The 19715-nt window shown below is 43.7% G+C and overlaps 1 protein-coding gene across 8 annotated transcripts in view; it reads left to right on the forward strand.

Moving 5' to 3' along the window:
• The window catches only part of LOC106611730 (fibroblast growth factor 13), a 169686-nt gene that overhangs the window by 127159 nt on the left and 22812 nt on the right, over window positions 1-19715 (forward strand). For 6 of the 8 annotated variants that reach the window (XM_014212242.2, XM_014212243.2, XM_045723916.1 and 3 more), the window contains 2 exons: window positions 9376-9486; window positions 18059-18162. In XM_014212242.2, the coding sequence (XP_014067717.1) occupies window positions 9376-9486; window positions 18059-18162 (215 nt within the window). Of the gene's footprint in view, window positions 1-2664; window positions 2953-5074; window positions 6040-9375; window positions 9487-18058; window positions 18163-19715 lie in introns of those variants that run through there. The other 2 variants (XM_014212247.2, XM_014212245.2) reach the window with 2 other exon arrangements.

Consider the following 19715-nt stretch of genomic DNA (forward strand, 5'->3'; position numbering starts at 1 on the left):
TCTTTGTTTTGGCCGAGTATGGTTCCTAATCAGAGGCAGCTGTCTATTGTCTCTGATTGGGAATCATACTTTGGCAGCCTTTTCCCCACCTGTGTTTGTGGGTAATTATTATTTCTGTGTGTGTTTTGTGTGCGCCTCAGTTGCGTCACGGATTTTTCTGTTTACCTGTTTATTGTTTTGTTTGGTTTCACCTCAATAAAGGATGTGGAATTACAGGCATGCTGCGCCTTGGTTGATTTACGACAGAGAGTTTGAAGATAGCGACCGTGACAATGACAGAGTGAAAAGAAGGACACCTGTACACAATACAAATATTCCAAAACATGCATCCTGTTTGCAAAAAATAACTAAAGTAAAACTGAAAAAATGTGGCAATGAAGTGAACTTTAAGTACTGAATACGAAGTGTTCAAATCATCACATCACTGAGTACCACTCTTCATATTTTCAAGCATGGTGGTGGCTGCATCATGTTATTGGTACACTTGTCATCAGCAAGGACTAGGGAGTTGTTTAGGGTAAAAATAATAGAGCTAAGTTCAGGCAAAATCCTAGAGGAAAACATGTTTCAGTCTGCTTTCCAAAAGACACTGGGAGACAAATTCACCTTTCAGCAGGACAATAACCTTAAACACAAGGCCAAATATACACTGGAGTGGCCTACCGAGACGACATTGACTGTTCCTCAATGGCCGAGTTACAGTTTTGACTTCAATTTGCTGGAAAATATATGGCAAGAATAAAAAATGGCTATCTAGCAATTGTCAACAACCAACTTGACAGAGCTTGAAAAATATTGAAAAGAATGAAGTGCAAATATTTCACAATCCAGGTGTGCAAAGGTCTTAGAAATTTACTCAGAAAGACTCACAGCTTTAATCCCTGCCAAAGGTGATTCCAACAAGTATTGACTCAGGGGTGTGAATAATTATGTAAATTAGATATTTCTGTATTTCATTTTCAATACATTTGCAAAAGAATTCAAAAAACATGTTTTCACTTTGTCAATAGGGGGTATATTGTGTGTAGATGGTAATATTATTTTGTATTTAATCCATTTTGAATTCAAGCAGTAACAACAAAATGTGGAATAAGTCAAGGGATATGCATACTTTCTGAAGGCACTGTACATATTTACATGCATATTTATGAGGTGAATTAAGTGTCAGTATATGTCCCATCATACTGTACCATAGAGAGGGTCCTGATCACTCCCATCTATTGAAAGAACGTAGTCCCTTGAGTCCATGATCAGCTTGATGCATTCTGGCTCACGACAATAGAGGAGAGAACTAATGCATCCATTTCCGTTGTGGATCAGTATCGTGATATATCGACCCTTCTAGGTACAAATATCCCTATCTAATGTTTCACACCTTCAAAACAACCTATAGAACACGTAGAATTGCTAAGGGTAAATAGTGGTCCCCTTCAGCAAATTCATATCGTTAACTTTTAGTAAATGTGTATGCACGCTAATGTTTCTTCTCTCATGATCTGTAGTTACTAGTGTATATCAAGGTAAAACTCTGTCGTTCTGCCCCTGAGCAAGGCAGTTAATCCAATGTTCCCCCGGCACCGAAGCCGTGCCGAAGCCGTGGAAGTCGACTATGGCAGCCCCCCGCACCTCTCTGATTCAGAGGGGTTGGGATAAATGTGGAAGACACGTTTCAGTTGAAGGCATTCAGTTGTACAATTGACTTGGTATCTCCCTTTCCCTGTCCTTGCATTACTTTGAGGGGTCATAATTTTCAAGGCCTCAACAAAGTCCATTTTTTGAAGTGCAGTCTGTTGGCATCCGCAATGGCTAGTCCTCTAGCAATCGAAGTCTAGTCACTTGCGCCATCTAGTGTTCAATGCTGGCAAGGTACTGCCTCTAAGGACTACAGTACAATACATTATACAATATCACCACATTCACCACACTTCAGGCCTTCATATATAGACCATAACAATGACTGATGCTTGTCTTGGAGAGTAATTTTCTTCTATACTTAATGTACTCTATTCAAGCGTTACAGATTCCACGATAGAAATGTAAAGGTAATTTCCGCTTGAGCCGACAGCGTTTACCGTGAATGCAGTCTCCGCTAAAGCGGGAGCAATGGCTTTAATATTCAATCACGCTGTAAATCTGACTTTACGGGTTGCGGATTGAATAGAGCCCTAAGTAAAGTTCAGTAAACTATATTTCATCTTTTATATCTGATTAGACATGGAAGATGGTTGTTTGCTATAAGAACGCTTGAATCATGTCTTTAAGTTGGCATGATTAAATTATATTCTATGTTTGATTTCCCTTTGGCTTTGACAGTTTATGTGATAAAGCCATGTACAATGTGTTAATACTGTACCAGTTTTTTTATTTTTTTTAATCCTGCTTATGTGTCCAGAAAAACAGAGCTCCCATGTAAAAACCATCTTCTAATGCCTATTGTCATCTCCCGTTGATGTACGTCAATGCATTTGAGTCGAAAGTGGACAGGGCCTGCCTAACCGGTTTACCCGGCACATTAAAGGATCGTTTTCCATCCATTTTTTTTTTTTTTGTAATATGAGAGGAAACTATTCTCTGCCCTCGGCAGGAAGTATCTCAGCGAGCATTTTCGATCACTTTTCTTAATTTCTGACGCAGAGAGCACAGCAGTTTAGTGACTACACTCCGGATCAACAAGACCTCCAAATGCATCTTTAATGAGCATTTTAGAAAGTCATAATGGCATCTCACTAATGCTCGTCAGTTAATGATCTTCTGCATGTATTGCTGGCCCCGCCTCTACGCTTTTAACGTCTACGCCTATGACAGTTCTTTGAATAATATGGTTTAAACTTTTGTAGCATCTTCTTGCTTTCATTCCAAGATCCGACGACTGTTTGCTCATATTGAGGACACTTTTGTTGGCTTCAGTTATGCATCGAAGCAAGACTTTTCCCTTGAGAAAATCTGCGTCAGGTAGGCGGCTCTTCACCTTTCCAAGTGTTTCTGCACATTTTATTTCAGTTTGTTTGTCTTCTAGTGATCTACCCTACTTTCTGATGCACATTGGATATTCTTATATTCCAATTTACTTTGTGTTTTACTGCATGGTCTGTGGCTGAAGATGGTTGTTTTTGACTGTTGAGCACTGTGGAGAGGCAGAGGCGCACGCCCTCTTGCCGGAGCTATCCATGGTGCTGAAGTAAAGATGACCTCAGCGATAGAAGTGCGGTAGATGTCTACCAAGTAGAACTAGTCGGAAGTTGACCGTTTATTATACGTAGGCTTGTATAAAACTTGATGAAGTTGATGGATAGAATTCGACATTTTACATATTGGTGCATATCAAGTGTAACAAACATATCGGTAATATTTTAAACGGTATGTATGTTGAAAGGTGATATATTTACAACAGATCACTCAGGTTGATATTATTGGATGATTAAGTTTGAAAAAGTATTACCTACCTAACTTTCTAGTAAAATATGTAGGCTGTTGTTATACTCTGGAGTCTTGAGTCTTTTCAGAAACCTGCTTTAAATATTGTCTATTCACTATGACTGTTATAGATGGATTAATGATTGGGAAATAGTTTATTTCTATGTAATTGATCGTAACAGGTTTGTCTTTATTTTTATGAACAAATCATTTTAAAAATGCAGGTCTTTGGCTTCTGTGCGTGGCAGTGTATGCAATATCCTACTAATGTACAGCACTATTGATCTATGGATCATGTGAAGTTTGTGTACGGCAGCTTCAAATCTGGACTGTAGGTGGCACCCTTGCGGAGGATTTGATTCGGATACGATGCACAGAGAGGAAACAGAGACGCTTTAAAGGGAGGAATGGGAAGTATAGCTACTGCTGCTTCTTCAGGGAGTTATTGTAAGTAGCCTTGTCAGTGAGGGGGGTGCTGTCTCCTTACCTATGTTTGATCTAGCAGTTGATGCAATAGCAGGATATGACTCCTGTCTTGTGAGGGAGTTTGTTCGATGACTATCCGTTTCACTGAGTTGCGTGCCATCGATTTTTTTTTACTCCCACGTGTAAAATGTAGATCGATTGAATCAGGGGCGTGCGCTGTTATGTGTTGCTCTTATGTACTACCAGCTCTGTCTCACGTCAGAAGTAGACGTTCCTCCATGTTTCTCAAACGTTACATTTCATAGTTGTTACAAACGTATATGTATCATCAACATCCTCATATTGTTTTGTCGTAAATAACTGATAAAAAGATGTGTAGGTGCCCCTCAGTCTAGGACTAGGTTGAAGATAACAATAAATATAAAGTATATTTTTTGACCTAGCCGTCAGTGCAAGGCAAATGCCAGACTACCATGGCAGCACGCTGGTCAAACATGTGGACACGAGCTTCCTGTTGTCGCCACATGCCCATCTCCTCACCCTTCTCTAGGGACAGACAGGATGTGAAATATTGATGATGGCTCAGTTTCAACCCGAGACTCATTTACTCCATCGCCCTGTCTTGTTTTATGCCAGTGGCTGCTTTCAGAGTTTTTCTTCACATGAGTGTATAGGTGGCAGAGGTAGCCCAATCCATCTTCCACTGTGTCAGGGCTTTTCCCACATTCTGAGTCATTGGTCACTGTCCCTCGCACTTGAGCACCACGGTCACGTTTGTTTGGGTGTCTGCAGTGAAGCAGGTGGGGGTGGGCAAAATCTCAAGGCAGTGTCGTTGTCCAAGGTACTGCAGTGGAGTTTGGGGATGCAGGTCGCCTTGCTTATCTCACACACATAATTAAAAGTGCTAAAATGATTGCAGGGACCATGGCTAATTGTATATTGCATGATAAGGAAAATGTGTTTATTAATTAGTGTGGGCTACGGGATCTACTGCGAGTGATACGCTTTATGAGAAATTTCATCCCCAACTTTTTGATAAATCTTTCGTGTGCGTAATGGTTATGCCTAAAAGACATACTCATTGAATCGGTATTGAATAATTGAAGGGACAGAGAGAGAGGGTACCAGAATATTCTCCTGCTCCCCTCCACCCCCACTCCCCCTCCCGGTTCCCCCCGCGCTAGTTCTGCGCCTGGGTAGGATGCTCCCTCGGAGCGCAGCAGTATAGCTTAGACTGTGCAATATGCACTGGGGTCTGATACTGTGTTTGAAGCGGTTTATTTCATATGTCGCCTTGTTTGAACAAGAGAGGGAAAACTAATTTAATCTCTCTAATAATTAGTCTCTCTATCCTCACCCGACGCTCTATCTACTAAACCGGTTTAGTCCGTGCACTGTACTAGCAGCGCTTTGCCCGTGACGGGGGAGATTAACGACGTAAAAGATAAGAGGAAAACATCAGCATTGGAAACGTTTTCTCTGCGTCCTCCAACAGGTGTTTTTCTGGCTGCGCATTAGCGCCGTCCACAACCACCTGCGTCTGCGCCACTCTTCATGTGCATGGTCCCTGCTTTTGTAGGATGGTGCAAAACGGCTTTTAGGGAAACAGCTGCGCGTTAGCTATGATGCTGAAGAAATGCCACTATTTGTGCTGTACGAGAGTGGAACATGTGTCTCGTCATTTTTTGTTGAGGACAGTTTTTTATTTCCGGAGATAAGATGCACCGTTACCGAGCTACGCCCAACAAAACCAACAGAAAAATTATCAACTTACAGAACATTTAATAGTCATCATTTTGAAGAGGAGTGGAGGTACTTTTTTATGCACTGACTGCATTTTGAATTGAATCTATTTATTTCACAATTAACGAGCAATGACTGCCCTTTGCATTTGAGGAATCGTTGGATGACCACTGCTCCTTGAGAAAGATTTTCAATAAAAGATTTAAAGAGGTAGAGGAGAACATTTTTCATAGTCTGGAAGTTTTCTCCGGAAAACCGTCAAACTGGCCATGGCTGCAGCGTTAGCCAGCTCCCTTATTCGTCAGAAAAGGCAGGCGAGGGAGCGGGAGAAATCTAATGCCTGCCGCTGCGTTAGCAGCCCGAACAAGACGAAGCCATGCGAGAAACCGAGCCGGCTGTCTATGTTCTCTCGGGTCAAACTCTTTGGCTCCAAGAAGAGGAGACGGAGGCGACCAGGTCTGTTTTGGGTATCGCTAATTCCGTTAGACCATCACAATTCATACATTTGATTTCTGTTTCCATTTCTTATGTTTCATCATCACTTTCCCCAACTCTGCTCTGTGCACCAAATATCAGGGCCACTGGACAACCAAAGTGGCTATATAGGTATAGGAACAACATCAAAATGTATAAATGATTCGATTTGATACATACATATATATATATATATATATATATATATATATATTAAATATCCATAGAATGTTAATCAAAATCTATAAATACAGATTTAGATCAAAGGAAAGACAGTGAGAAGGTCTCCCTATGGATGTGTATTTTAGTTCATGCACAAAACTATGACATTTCAGACTGTTAATAACTACCTAAGTGATGTATTATATTGGTGCTTCTGCTCGTGTAATCCCATGTGGACCATTACAATAGAGCCAGCTAAACAGGATTAGAGCATAACACAAGCCCACTGTGGTCTTTAAATATCATTGCCATGATATTATCTGAATCCACAATGAGCAACCATAAACAAGACTCTATGCAGATATATTGCTTTAGTGTACTATCATGGGACACAGAATGTACAGCAGGCACCCAAGCATTTGAGTAGTTTTGTGTACTTTCACCAAGTGTAGAACATGATGAAGGATATTTATACTTTTCTGAAGAATATGTCAAACACACTTTGTGAAGTTTAACATCCTGTACACATGGATTCAACTTTATATTTGGGGATTTCAAAACCAACCAGCAAAAACTTCCAGGGACGTTTCCTGTACAGACAGTGTAGTTTAGTCCACGGTCTGTATTTCAGAGCAGTGCTCTAACAACAGTCTGATAAGGCATCCCAAGAGACCTCTCAGTCCCTGAATGGCCCGTGCAGTATATTCTGCCAAGGTGCGATTCATGTAGTTAGTGAAGGCTTAGCCTCTACTGCAGCTTACAGAGCCCAGACAGAACCACATCCACAACCAGACATCCAGAACCAGAGTATACAGTGAAACAGACCAGCTTGCTTTTGACCATTAGCTGTGCTACATACCAGCACTACCTTACGGCTGGTTCTCTGTGATGTTTACAAAGCTACATGAGCCGTGGCCCTTGGTTAATGAGCACCGCTGAGGTTTGCTGAGCGTGACTCAGCCCTGTGCTTTCAGACCAAAATGAGCTCCAGTTAATTCCTCTCCCATCAAGTTCACAGGCTGTTTCAGGCTGTTTTGTAAGTGCATTATGCAGGTGAGGGTGGAGTGGAGGAGATTGGGGCTGTGTTGCTCGGGGGGCTGGGGCTAAGCTACCCTGCAGTGTTCCCTCAGAACTGGACCCACACCATGATACCAGCCAGTACCCTCTTTCATCCCACCTCATCCCCCTCTTCCACCTCCCTGAGGCAGGACTGTGGAGTCGGGAGGGGACAGGGATAGGGAGTGTGTGGTTTACGTAACACATATGTGGAGCCTCGGCAGAAGCAAGATACTTTTCTGCTGCGGCTATGCGAGTGTGTTTGTGTATGGATGTGTTTGGGTGTGTCAGTGAGTGTGTGAGAAGAGATCCCTGAGCACGTCTCCTGGTAGAAAAAGCCACCCACTGATTTCACCTTATGACGCCATTCTCTGTCTTCGATACATTATTTCCTTGTGATGTAACACCTTGTGAATGTGTGTTTTGAAGGTAGCATGGGAATTTACAAATAAAGAAGTCTTCCATGCAATTTTCTCCTCCAATCCACATATTTTCATTCAATGCACTTTAAGCAACGTTGAGGAAATGCTCTTTATGGCTTGTTACAGGAACCCAGATGGCTACCCAGCATCACACTCAGTTTACTTATGAATAGTGGACTGACATTTTGGCGAAAAATCTCTGCCTTTGAAAAGACGTCAGCCTCCTGATGTATCGGTCTTAAAAGGTTCCTATAGTAGGGAGCCAGTGATGCAAAAAATAGCCAAAGCATGAGTACTTGCCAGGCGGTAACCTTTGTGAGGGTAGTAATGGCAGTATTGAAAGGTAAAGCACATGAAAGAGAGGATGAAAGGTGTGGTAAATCACGGTAAAGGACAGTCCTTTAGGGAAGGCAACATGGGGAAAGGACAGCTCTTAGTGGAACATGACACACTAAAATGTCAAGCTTGTGTCATCATAGACACTTCCAGGTTTGATTTTTTTATATAAGATATAGGCCACCGCCTTCCCAACTAAAATCTCTTTAGATGGAGTTTGAACTACTAACTTTGTTAATCCATTGACTAGCATAATTTGTACTTTGTAAGAGTGCACTCTTTAGTTGTCCCAGAACATTTCTTTGGATGGCATAGATGGACGGAATTCTTTTCCCACAATACATGGCCATCCATTACACCATAGAAGGAAGTTGTATACCCCATATTTAAAACATGGCATTTTCACTAGGGAACAAACAAACATGATATGGACAGTTGGCATAAAAAAAAAATCAAACAGTGCTTATCCTGCATAAATATTGACTCTTACTCTCAAGCACCTGCTCTCCATGTAATCCTCTCAGGTGCAGCCACAGGCCCCTTTGGAATAAACCCAGACTTCCTTTCTAGTCTCCCTAGTCCTTCCCTGTTCCTGTGTGTGGTAGAGATAGGAACTGTTTGCTCATACGCCGGTATCCATGGCTTGATCTTCTAGACGTCAGCAGAGATGTGTTTGCACTGGTCCCTTGAGCCTTTGGAGAGCTGAGAATGTGGCTACGCTGGGCCTATTGGGAGCAGGACTGGGGGGACTGGTTAGTTACTTAAGCAATAAGGCCCGAGGGGGTGTGGTATATGGCCAATAGGCCACGGCTAAGGGCTATTCTTAAGCACGACGCAACGCAGAGTGCCTGGGTATAGCCCTTAGCCGTGGTATATTGGCCATATACCACAAACCCCTGAGGTGCCTTATTGCTATTATAAACTGGTTACCAACATAATAAGAGCAGTAAAAATAAATGTTTTGTCATACCCGTGCTATACGGTCTGACATACCACGGCTGTCATCCAATCAGCAGTTTCTAATGTAGTTTATAACCTAGCGTGCCAGGATTATAGGATAGGATATCTTGTTATAAGATACATGGCTGGTGGATGGGTGAACAAGGTTCCTGTGTGGGCACAACTCTAGTATCATCTCACCCTACCCCAGTCCATTTTGGAGAGGGTGCACAAAACTGAACTGAAATCAGCATCTTGACTATACAACAACATCAGCATCTTGATGCAACTTCATCTTTCTCCAGGAATAAGACAAGCCTTGATGCAGGATCAGAGCCTGTCTCCAATCTCACACTCCCCCTCTTCTCCCTCCTCCCTCCTCCCTCTCTCCCCCTCTCCTCAGAACCCCAGTTGAAGGGGATTGTGACGAAGCTGTACAGTCGACAGGGCTTCCACCTGCAGCTGCAAGCAGATGGCACCATCGACGGGACAAAGGAGGAGGACAATGGCTACAGTAAGTCTCCTCTGCTCGGCTGGCACCAGGGACATATTCATTAGGGCAGTGGTTCCCAAACTGGGCTAAAAATCATAATACATCAAATAGAATGGTTTTATATAAATAATTCTAGCAACAACAGATTAAACGATTTTGGCCGAGGGGTCGGTGGAACAAGTTTAGAAGGTGCAATACAATAGAATATTATTAATCTACAATATAGGCTACCCTTAGATGCACAGCAGGGTCTGGGAGGCACACAGGGATCCACAGTACTTCATCAATGATCCATTTTTTAACTCAATACTTCTTGTATTCCCCCCAAAATGGGTTTGAACATAAATGCACTTTAATCTAAGCTTTCAAACTGGAAAACGGTCTCTCTGCCCCATTGGAAAATGTGTAGAATTGCAGGAAATGGTCTTGAAACCGGCAAATTTCTCTCCAATACGAAGAAGGAGGGCTTTAAAATGATATTTCCCTGGGCCTGAGACTTGGTAAGTCTTGCCATGTGCTGCAGCAGTCATAATTAAACTCCTTTTATAGCACTCTTGTAACGATCATCTGAAAGAGGGGACCAAGATGCAGCGTGGTGAATGTTCATATTGATGTTTTAATAATACAAAACACTTGAACATAAGAAACAAACAAACGCCAACAGTTCTGTCAGGTGCAAACCACACAACAGAAACAACTACCCACAAAACCCCAAAGGAAAACAGGCTGCCTAAGTATGGCTCCCAATCAGCGACAACGATGTACAGCTGTCCCTGATTGAGAGCCATACCAGGACAAAACAAAGAAATACAAAAACATAGAAAAAAGGACATAGAATGCCCACCCAAATCACACCCTGACCAAACCTTAATAGAGACATAAAAAGGCTCTCTCAAGTCAGGGCGTGACAACTCTAAAGTCATAATTGTGTACTGATTTTGAGGGGGTCCCTGATGAATTTGCTATCACGTAAGGGGTCTCCGGCACCAACAAGTTTGGGACCCCCTGCATTTTGCATCGGAAGACAAAAACTAGCATTTTTTTATTGGACAAGTTCAGGTAGTCCCTTACTTTTTAAGACAGTTTTCTTCCATGGGGTGTCTAATGAATACTACGTTGTCCATCAACCTAACCCATCTACTCCATGCTGATTCCAGACCATCATATTTCCCGTGTAAATAAACCCGATCATCAGTTAACTGTGCATCAACACAGTAAACAGTATTGGCACAGTAACATCAAATGAACATTTCCTGTCTGATTCCGTTTCAAAGAAGAAGCACAGCTTTGATCTGTACATTCTGCATACTGTTCTAAGTTGTGGCTGAATTTCTTTCTCGCTCGGATCACATTTGAGATCTCTCCACTGCTACACGTTTACTGCGTATCTCATACAGATAGACTTACACTGACTGTACAAAACATTAAGAACACCTGCTCTTTCCATGTCATAGACTGACCAGGTGAAAGCTATGATCTCTTATTGATGTCACCTGTTAAATCCACTTCACTCAGTGTAGATGAAGGGCAGGAGACAGGTTAAAGAAGGATTTTTAAGGGATATGGATTGTGTATGTGTGCGGGGTGAATGGGCAAGACAAAAGATGTATGTGCCTTTGAACGGGATATGGTAGTAGGTGCCAGGCGCACCGGTTTGTGTCAAGAACTGCAACATAGCTGGGTTTTTCACGCTCAACAGTATCCTGTGTGTATCAAGAATGGTCCATCACCCAAAGGACATCCAGCTAATTTGACACAGCTGTGAGAAGCATTGGAGTCAACATGGGCCAGCATCCCTGTGGAACGCATTCAACACCTTGTAGAGTCCATGCCTCGACGAATTGAGGCTGTTCTGAGGGCAAAAGGGAGGGGTGCTTCCTAATGTTTTGTACACTTAGTGTTTTTGGTTCAGTCTATTTGTATCCTTCATCGGAATTAAAATCCAGTATTATCCATTCCTCATATTTTCCAAAGCCTTTGAGATGTGTAAAACAAACAATAGAATAAAACGTGGCTTACAGCAATGATGTGGAGCATTATATTGTGTTTAGGGAGATCAGTCCAGTGGCTGATTGGATTTTTAAACTGTTACAGACCTTAGTAACACCAGGCTTTCGGTAATCCACACAGCATTGATCATTCAGTAGCAGTACTCCCACTGCTCAGGGTGCAATGTTCTACAATGGGCAGATTAAAGTAGAGATAGGTAGCAAAACAAGAGCATACATCCACCAGGCACAAACACAATCCAACACATGTGGATAGATAGATATTAGATAGATGTACAGACTGATGGATGTTTGAGGGCCTCTGCACATGGAGAGTCCCAGGGTTTTCTGTGCAGGCTGTTAAGAGATGCACTCATCCTGATCACCGCACAGTCACTATTGACTGACAGCTGCTTCCTGCTTTGTAATTGCTGGCAACGGTATTGGATGTCATATACTGTTGTGACATTATGACGCTCGTCAGTAAAAACATTGCATTAAGAGGTAATTGACTGATGTCGTTATAGGAACACAAGTCCTACCCTGTCCTGATAACACCTCTACTAGAGTTGCCTTGGCAGAGTGGTAGGTAGACTATTAACAGCCTCAGAGCACTATTCCCTCCCAGCGTTGGCGCGCCCCGGAAGTGCCCGCCCTGCGCCCGTGCCTCATGGTGCCGTGTGGTTCGTCGTCAGGGCACGAATGTAATACCTGCGGCTGCCCGGATCACCATCACCCCGACGCTAAACGAATGTGGCATTCTGGGAGAATGTAAATTAGCCCCGACTATATTCAATTAGTCACTTAAGCCAGATGACACTTCTATCACACAAATGAACACCGTTCTGTGCAGCCTGCGTGTCAGTCAGCGCAATAACAGACTCGGTAATCGTCTGGTTTTATTATGTTGCCGTTGCAGGGAGGAGAGGAGAGGGGGAGGGATGAGGGAGGAGGGAGATATGAATAACATAGAGGGGAGGGAGCCTACTTAGAGAAGAGAAAATGAACACAACACACACCAACCACTCCCCACTCCCATGTTTCCTAGAGCTGGTTAGATAGAGCTGTTAACAGTTCCATGTTTCCTAGAGCTGGTTAGATAGAGCTGTTAACAGTTCCATGTTTCCTAGAGCTGGTTAGATAGAGCTGTTAACAGTTCCATGTTTCCTAGAGCTGGTTAGATAGAGCTGTTAACAGTTCCATGTTTCCTAGAGCTGGTTAGATAGAGCTGTTAACAGTTCCATGTTTCCTAGAGCTGGTTAGATAGAGCTGTTAACAGTTCCATGTTTCCTAGAGCTGGTTAGATAGAGCTGTTAACAGTTCCATGTTTCCTAGAGCTGGTTAGATAGAGCTGTTAACAGTTCCATGTTTCCTAGAGCTGGTTAGATAGAGCTGTTAACAGTTCCATGTTTCCTAGAGCTGGTTAGATAGAGCTGTTAACAGTTCCATGTTTCCTAGAGCTGGTTAGATAGAGCTGTTAACAGTTCCATGTTTCCTAGAGCTGGTTAGATAGAGCTGTTAACAGTTCTATGTTTCCTAGAGCTGGTTAGATAGAGCTGTTAACAGTTCCATGTTTCCTAGAGCTGGTTAGATAGAGCTGTTAACAGTTCCATGTTTCCTAGAGCTGGTTAGATAGAGCTGTTAACAGTTCCATGTTTCCTAGAGCTGGTTAGATAGAGCTGTTAACAGTTCCATGTTTCCTAGAGCTGGTTAGATAGAGCTGTTAACAGTTCCATGTTTCCTAGAGCTGTTAACCGTTCCATGTTTCCTAGAGCTGGTTAGATAGAGCTGTTAACAGTTACAGTCCTATTGAGATACGTTATGTAACAATTGGCCTGCTTTTCCCAACCAAAACATTTCCGCTTGGAAGAGAAAAATGATAGCTGGCTGAATAAGAACGGGAGAAAAGTGAAGCTGTTTGCACCGGTCCAAAAATAGCGTTGTTAGGCGCTGGGTGCTCTTGTCTCCATGGTGACGGGAGCGCAGTCCTGAGCTATGGTGTCTTGTGATGGTGGGAGAGGAGCTACTCAAATGTAAGTGCACACACACACACACACACACACACACACACACACACACACACACACACACACACACACACACACACACACACACACACACACACACACACACACACACACAAGCATTCTAACATTGCTGAGGTAGCACTCATACAGCAGTGTTCGTTGATGTTTTTTTAAACTTTTGTTTACCAAATCCAGAGCAGCCCAACTTTTGCTCTAGCTGGGCAGGTCATTTTTACGGCATGGAATTATTTGAGATATCTGGAGGATATTTTTAACTTTTGAAGCAGTATTTTAAAATCAGACAGACTTCATTAGACAGGCAACATTCTGAACCATTATGCAAAATAACATCCAGCGCATACCAATTCATTTCCAAGTTTCCAAAGAGAGAAGCACCGATTCAAGACATTCTCAAAGGCGATTCACCCACCTCTTTCTCCTCGCTGTCATAACACTGCTTAAATCCGGTTATACCCTTAAACTAAGATTCACCCACATTGATCTAATTGGCTAATCAAGGCTTGGGGTTGGGAGGCGAAGCCTTTGTCGCCGGGTACATTTGAATCTGTGTTAGTTTGTCCCTCCTCTCTCTGTATGTTGAGCAGTAATATTTATGCTGATGATCTGAGCTCTGCTTTGTTCCTTCATAATCATCTCCTATATGAATGGTTCTCAGACTACAGTACAGACGGTTTGAAGTAGAACAATGCCATGAGATGTAATCACATGTTGAACGTAGTTAGTCTCTTATCAGGACTGGGCATGTGTTTTACTGTTATGTTTGTGTTGAACCTCAGGTGTTCTGTGAGATACAAGTAATTGAGTTTCCCCTCTCGAAAATCCCAGGCGGCCAATTGGCTGGTAATCCCACTGAAATGAAGTTTACCGCAGCTGTGTCTGTGTGTGGGTCTCAGCACGCAGCGAACAGACAAAGAGAGGGAAAAGGAGAGAGAGAGGGGAGAGAGAAAAATATTAAGCAGATAGGTCCATGTAGTCAGATGAGCCGCAGCAGAAATAGATGGGGAGAGAGAGAGAGAGATGGGAAGGGGTAGAGCGAGCATTATTAAGTGGAGAGATCCCGTCGTGCTGCAGGGGGATGAGCTGTAGCAGGAATGTGGTCGCCAATACCATGAATGTAACGGAATCCTGTCTATTCCCATACGGATACTTTCAACAACAAAAACACTTTAGCTACATCAACAACAGCAAAAAACTTCTATTCAGCAACAAGACCATTAGTGAGCTCGGGCACTGATGTTGGGCGATTAGGCCTGGCTCGCAGTCGGCTTTCCAATTCATCCCTAAGGTGTTCGATGGGGTTGAGGTAAGGGCTCTGTGCAGGCCGGTCAAGTCCAAGTTTCTGTATGGACCTCGCTTTGTGCATGGGGGCATTGTCATACTGAAACAGGAAAGGGTCATCAGGGTGAGCTCTGGTGGGACTGGGATCAGCCCAGGTCAGCAGGGGAAGAGAGGATGGAGGAGAAGAGAGATGAAAGAGAGGAGAGGAAGGAGGAGACGAGAGATGGAGGGAAAAGAGGCGGACAGGAGAGCAGAGGGTGTATTTACAGCATCATTCTGCAGTACTACCTCTACAGTGGGTTGGAGTAGCTTTTTACTTGATGAAATCCCTACTCCTCTTCTATTGTTCACCATGGAAGCCTGGGGAAACACAGAGGCTGTCTTAGTGTTAAGGTCAGGGGAGAGAGTCCATCACAGCTGGACTGCTTATATGGGCTTCCTCTCTGGAGGGAGGAAGTAGTTATTTAGAGAGGATCTGTGGTGAGACCCCTGTGTGGTTGTTCCTAGCACCTAAGTTCTTGAATCTGTCAGTAAACTAAGAGTAAAAGGGAGAAGCAGAGGACCAGTGCTGATGACAAACACATCCTCTCCCATTGTTCTTATGTTGCTGGCATCCTATCTGCTCCATATAGACGTGTGTGTGTGTGTGTATGTGTGTGTGTGCGCCTGTGTGTGTGTGTGTGTGTGTGTGTGCCTGTCAAGTGTGTGTGTCCTTATATTCCTGTGTGATTATGTAAATCCCCTCACACAGAGATGTGCCTGTCTTTATCCCATAGCCCAGAGTGACCCTGTCCTCTGTTACCAGAGGGCATGCATGTGGCAGCATGGCAGCATTGTGTGCAATTAGTGCCAGCCAGGACAGAAGAGGAGAGGGGGCAGGACACAGCAGCAAAGCCACTGTTTGGCTTTGATGTTGGCGTAACTAAGAATACAGTTACAATACATAACGGTAGTAGTTACAATAACAGCTTACAGTTACAATACATAACGGCAGTAGTTACAATAACAGCTTTACAAATACAATACATAACGGCAGTAGTTACAATAACAGCTTTACAAATACAATACATAACGGCAGTAGTTTCAATAACAGCTTTACAAATACAATACATAACGGCAGTAGTTACAATAACAGCTTTACAAATACAATACATAACGGCAGTAGTTACAATAACAGCTTTACAGTTACAATAGGACATAACGGCAGTAGTTACAATAACAGCTTTACAAATACAATACATAACGGCAGTAGTTACAATAACAGCTTTACAAATACAATACATAACGGCAGTAGTTACAATAACAGCTTTACAGTTACAATAGGACATAATGGCAGTAGTTACAATAACAGCTTTACAGTTACAATAGGACATAACGGCAGTAGCTACAATAACAGCTTTACAGTTACAATAGGACATAAGGCAGTAGTTACAATAACAGCTTTACAGTTACAATAGGACATAACGGCAGTAGCTACAATAACAGCTTTATAGTTACAATAGGACATAACGGCAGTAGTTACAATAACAGCTTTACAGTTACAATAGGACATAACGGCAGTAGCTACAATAACAGCTTTATAGTTACAATAGGACATAACGGCAGTAGCTACAATAACAGCTTTATAGTTACAATAGGACATAACGGCAGTAGTTACAATAATGCCGGAGACGTGGATGTCGATTAAGGCAGCCCACCGCACCTCTCTGATTCAGAGGAGTTGGGTTAAATGCGGAAGACACATTTCAGTTGAATGCATTCAGTTGTACAACTGACTAGGTATCCCCCTTTCCCTAACAGCTTCACAGTTACAATAGGACATAATGGCAGTAGTTACAATAACATCTTTACAGTTACAATAGGACATAAGGCAGTAGTTACAATAACAGCTTTACAGTTACAATAGGACATAAGGCAGTAGTTACAATAACAGCTTTATAGTTACAATAGGACATAAGGCAGTAGTTACAATAACAGCTTTATAGTTACAATAGGACATAATGGCAGTAGTTACAATAACATCTTTACAGTTACAATAGGACATAAGGCAGTAGTTACAATAACAGCTTTACAGTTACAATAGGACATAAGGCAGTAGTTACAATAACAGCTTTACAGTTACAATAGGACATAACGGCAGTAGCTACAATAACAGCTTTATAGTTACAATAGGACATAAGGCAGTAGTTTCAATAATGGCAGTAGTTACAATAATAGCTTAACTTTGAGAAAAAGAGCACAAATCACCGTCTCTGTTTGCCTTTTTTCAGCGAGCGTGAGAGATGATTATTTATTCATTTTTATCATTATTTAACTTCTTTAAGGCTACATCATTTGCCTCTCTCAACCGCTGCTCACACTATGAATACCCCCTCTCTGTTCAGGAGCAGACCCCTGTGGTGGCGGGCTGCCTCTCTCTCCCTTGGCGTATGAATGCAGTGTGGCCAGGGGAGATTGTCAGCTTCCTGGCTAGCACAGTGACAGTAGGACAAAGGTGTGAGCGGGTTTGGCATATGAGGATAGAGCCGGGTGGAGAGAAGTCTCTGTTTAGCCTGCTAAGCTAAGCAGTACTGTAGCTAACTCCATGGAGGAGACTGGGGTAGAGTGAAAGGATGTGGTTGGCAGGAATAGTGCGGGCAGAAGTCTTAGCTTAATGTCTCGTTCTCTACTTAGATTAGCTCTGCTCCTGGGGGCCTCCCGAGTGGCGCATCGGTCTAATGCACTGCACCGCAATGCTAGCTGCATTACTACAGATCCTGGTTCGATGCCGGGCTGTTTCACAGCCGGCCGCGGACAGTAGACCCATGGGCGACGCACAATTGGCCCAGCGTCGTACGGGGTAAGGGAGGGTTTGGCCGGCTGGGATGTCCTCGTCCCATCGCGCTCTAGCGACTCCTGTGGCTGGCTGGGCACAGTGCACGCTGACACGATCGCCAGGTGTACGGTATTTCCTCTGACACATTGGTGCGGCTGGCTCCCGGGTTAAGTGGGCATTGTGTCAAGAAGCAGTGAGGCTTGGCGGGGTTGTGTTTCGGAGGACGTACGGCTCTCGACCTTCGCCTCTCCTGAGTCCGTACAGGAGTTGCTACCTGCTGGTGTTTAGTCACCCTAGATGCCCCCTCAAGCAGGAAAACTCAGACTGAGGCATGGCTTCACTAAATTCTATTTACTGGTGGATAAACATTGTGCGTACTCTCTTCTTCACAAGATATTAGACATGGGGTTTTTCCCTCCATTTGTTGACAGGATTGTGAGTAACTCTCTCTTTCTCCTCCCCAGCCATATTCAACCTCATTCCAGTGGGGCTTCGAGTGGTGGCCATCCAGGGAGTTCAGACCAAGCTCTACCTGGCCATGAACAGCGAGGGCTTCCTGTACACATCAGTAAGTCTCCCAAACCTTCTTCTGTGTGTGTGTGTTCTCAATGAGTCAGTGTGTGACACAGGTCTTGTTTGTCCTCTGTTGCTCAGTGGAGGTAGTGGGAGTCTCCTTGACTACTCTGTATGGTCAGTGGAAGAGCCCCTGTCTGAGAGAAAGACACACACACACACACACACACACACACACACACACACACACACACACACACACACACACACACACACACACACACACACACACACACACACACACACACACACACACACACACACACACAGAGCACAGCAGGGCTAATCTCTCCTGCTCTCTCTCCCTGGTAGAACACAGTGGCTCCATATAGCCAGCTTGCAGTGATGTCTCACATCTTTCCTAATCTCACAATCATTAAGAGCTACCTACAAGAAATATTGCTTCCTTCATTCCTCCCTGCTACTTTCTGGCACGGCTACATCATGATCACAATGCATGTGGAATACTGAGCTCTCACCATAATGACATGTTTCCTAACAGGTGTCCCCAGTTGTTTACCATCTGTGCCCAGCCTTGCCTCTCTCACCAGGTGGCTAGAGTGGGTGTGTTAGCATGGGGCCTGGCTGGCAGCATGATTTGTGGTGGCGGGGGGTGATGAGTGTGTGTGCGGATTATGTGTGTGCACTGGTAGTGATGAGGGCGGTGGATGAGAAGAGTGTGTTTGTTGTGTGTGTTTCTTTGTTTATGTGTGTGTGTTGGGGTGGTTCGGCCTTGTGCCCTTGTCCCCACCCCCACACCCCATGCCTGCGTCTGACCTTCTGGGCTGTACGGAGCTGAAATGCCGCTGCTCTGGCAGCAGTCCGCATTACTATGGTGACATGAACAGCTGGAAGAAACAGATGCAGTATGTGGGCTGCATGGAGCCATGAAACACTGTGTCCGAGGAGAGGAGAGGAGAGGAGAGGAGAGGAGAGGAGAGGAGAGGAGAGGAGAGGAGAGGAGAGGAGAGGAGAGGAGAGGAGAGGAGAGAGAGAGAGAGAGAGAGAGAGAGAGCCAACATCCACTCCCCCATTCTCTTATATCATATCTGTAATAAGTATAATTCAAACACCCTTGTTATTTCTACTCTCTTCCATTCTATTTAGGTATTATAGCTGCCAAACTGTTTCTTCACTTTCTAGTTGACTATATCTACCTATCTAACCTAAATTTAAGCCTGTGACTGGCAGGGAAACTAGATTAGGTGTATCTGATATAATTCAGTGCCATTAAAAAGCTGAAGGATTTATAAACAGGAGGCCATTGAAATATACGGCTCTGGCAGCAAGTTATGAATAATTCAGTTCCTATGCAGCCCAAAAAATATCCCTTTCCCTCTGCCTCCTCACGAAATGTCACCATCACCATCGTTGGAATGGGGAGAATGACAAGGGTGCCCATGAACCCTGAGAGGAGGGGAGCGTGCACGAGCAGTCACGAACACACGCAGACACATGCGCGCAAACACACACACACACACATAACACACACACACACACACACACACACACACACACACACACACACACACACACACACACACTGCG

This window comes from Salmo salar, chromosome ssa09 (assembly GCF_905237065.1).
Source record: "Salmo salar chromosome ssa09, Ssal_v3.1, whole genome shotgun sequence".
Lineage (NCBI taxonomy): Eukaryota > Metazoa > Chordata > Actinopteri > Salmoniformes > Salmonidae > Salmo > Salmo salar.